This window comes from Volvox carteri (genome assembly GCF_000143455.1).
Source record: "Volvox carteri f. nagariensis unplaced genomic scaffold VOLCAscaffold_26, whole genome shotgun sequence".
Lineage (NCBI taxonomy): Eukaryota > Viridiplantae > Chlorophyta > Chlorophyceae > Chlamydomonadales > Volvocaceae > Volvox > Volvox carteri.
Genome location: NW_003307569.1, coordinates 1086415 through 1088429, shown reverse-complemented (window position 1 = coordinate 1088429; position 2015 = coordinate 1086415). Strand labels below are relative to the sequence as shown.

Genomic DNA, 2015 nt, shown 5'->3' with positions numbered 1-2015 from the left:
TCGTCGAGTAGCCCATGCCCTGTTATTATTGTGGCGACGGGCTCTTGTGAGGTAGTGGGGGGATGTATGTCTGTATCTCTGGCTGGCGGGATACCGGCGGTCAATGAGCCGGGCTGTACACATGTACGCATGTAGTAGGTGTGCATGTCTGTATGTCGCCCCGCTCCTCCGCCGTCCTCCACCCGCTCCCGGCCTCTCCACATCCATCCATCCATCCATCCATCCATCCATCCATCCGCCCAGCAGCACTGGCATCGTTCAATGGCACGTTCAAATATACATCTGCAAGCTGAACACACTGTTGTATGAGATAACCCAACCACCTAACCACCCAACCAGCCACTCAGCCAGCAAAACACCCAACGACTCCCCCATCTCCCCTCTCCCCTTCTCCCCTCTCCTCCAGCAGCTTCACTCGTTCGTGGTTCGTTGTTCTCCCCTTTCTTCCCCCCTTCCGCTACCTAATATCCGCTCTGTTGGGTATCCCCAGCGCCGTCCAGGTCCTCAGCACACACAGTCGGTCCCAGTACAGCTGCTCCAGGGTGGCCGACCGAACAGCCGCCGGGGCGCCGGGATTAGGCGCCGGCACACCACCCGCGGGTGGGACGTACCAATCGGCACGTACCCCACCCACTGCTGCAGCCGCCGCAGCCGCCGCCGCAGCCGTGGCGGTGGGGCCGCTCCCTGCATCTTGAGGCTGTTGTTGGGATTGTGGTTGTTGTTGTTGTTGTGGTGGTGGTGGTTGTACGAGCATCAGACGGTTTTGTTCCGTTGCGATTTGTTGGTCCAGGGCCCGAATGGAAGCTTCCAGAGCATCGCCCACAGCGACCTTGTGGCGGTGGACCTCCTCCAAAAGGGAATTCAGTGAGGCCTGCGCGCGTGTGTGTAGATATGTGTGTATGTATATGTGTGTATGTATATGTGTGTATGTATATGTGTGTATGTATATGTGTGTATGTATGTGTGTATATATGTGTGTATGTATATGTGTATATGCGTTGGTGGGTTCTGTGGGTAGAAGGATTAGGCAGGCGTGCGGTTGTACGAGAGGGCTGAAATGTTTGATGCAGTGGGCCTATCTCCTAGGGCCCGTACTTCCGTACATTCACCCACTGTAAGATGGGACACTCCTCGTTACACGTTAGTATACTTCGCCGTACTGTCATTCGTACGGACCTCTCCACTCACCTTGACAACGGACTTTGCGCCCGACATAGCCTTGTCATGGAAGCCTGGCAAGGACAGCGGGTCAGCGGCCGCAGCCGCCGCGACGGCGGCCGCGGCAGCAGCGGCGGCCGCGGCGGCGCCGCCGCCATGTTCGCCCACCGCACCGCCATGCGCGCCGCCGCCGCTTCCCTTCGCACCGCCCTTGCTCCCGGCCTTCTTATCCTTCCCGCCCTTCTCCTTCTTCCCATGTGCTCCCCCGCCGCCTGCCGCCGTCGCTGTCGTACCAACCGACAACATACTGCCCTCCCCGCCAATCAGCTCATGTCCTTCCGCCGCATCCTCCGCAGCAGCCGCCGCGGCGGCGGCGGCCTCCGCCGCCGCCTTCGCCTCCAAATCCGCCCTCACAACCCCCAACTTATCCTCCACCGCGTCCGCCATCTTCAATACCAGTGACCGCATCGCGCGGCGAAGCAGCCGACGGCCGTTTGGCGGCACGCGCGCGCGCGCCTTGGCGGCGTCTGCACGTGCGAGCAGCGGCGTCGCCGCCGCCGGCGCGACGGTGGCCAGCTCCGCCAGCAGCGCGTCGAGTACCGCGATATTGGCTCCGTCCCACATGGGGGGGTACTTGGGGGGCGGCGGTGGGGGCTCCTCTACAGGCTTCTTCCGCTGACGTTCTGCCGTACCTGAACAGACAGACGTACGGATTGGATTTTGGGGGTTATCGCAGGAGGTGCCACGAACCCACACGGGGCTACTCAGGGAGCGGAGGGGTGGGGGTGAGGGTGGTAAGAAGGTTCAAGGGGTTCCCTCCCTTCCCTTCCCTTCCCTTCTCTACCCTCCCCCCCGAT

General features: G+C 61.5%; 1 protein-coding gene across 1 annotated transcript in view; it reads right to left on the bottom strand.

Annotated features, from left to right (window-relative positions):
• Positions 1 to 457: 457 nt before the first annotated feature.
• The window catches only part of VOLCADRAFT_92519 (uncharacterized protein), a gene marked incomplete at both ends in the record, with an annotated part of 8668 nt that continues 7110 nt past the window's right edge, over positions 458 to 2015 (bottom strand). The window contains 3 exons of the mRNA XM_002951840.1: positions 458 to 697; positions 1189 to 1850; positions 1909 to 1918. Coding sequence (XP_002951886.1) covers positions 458 to 697; positions 1189 to 1850; positions 1909 to 1918 — 912 coding nt within the window. The remainder of the gene's footprint in view (positions 698 to 1188; positions 1851 to 1908; positions 1919 to 2015) is intronic.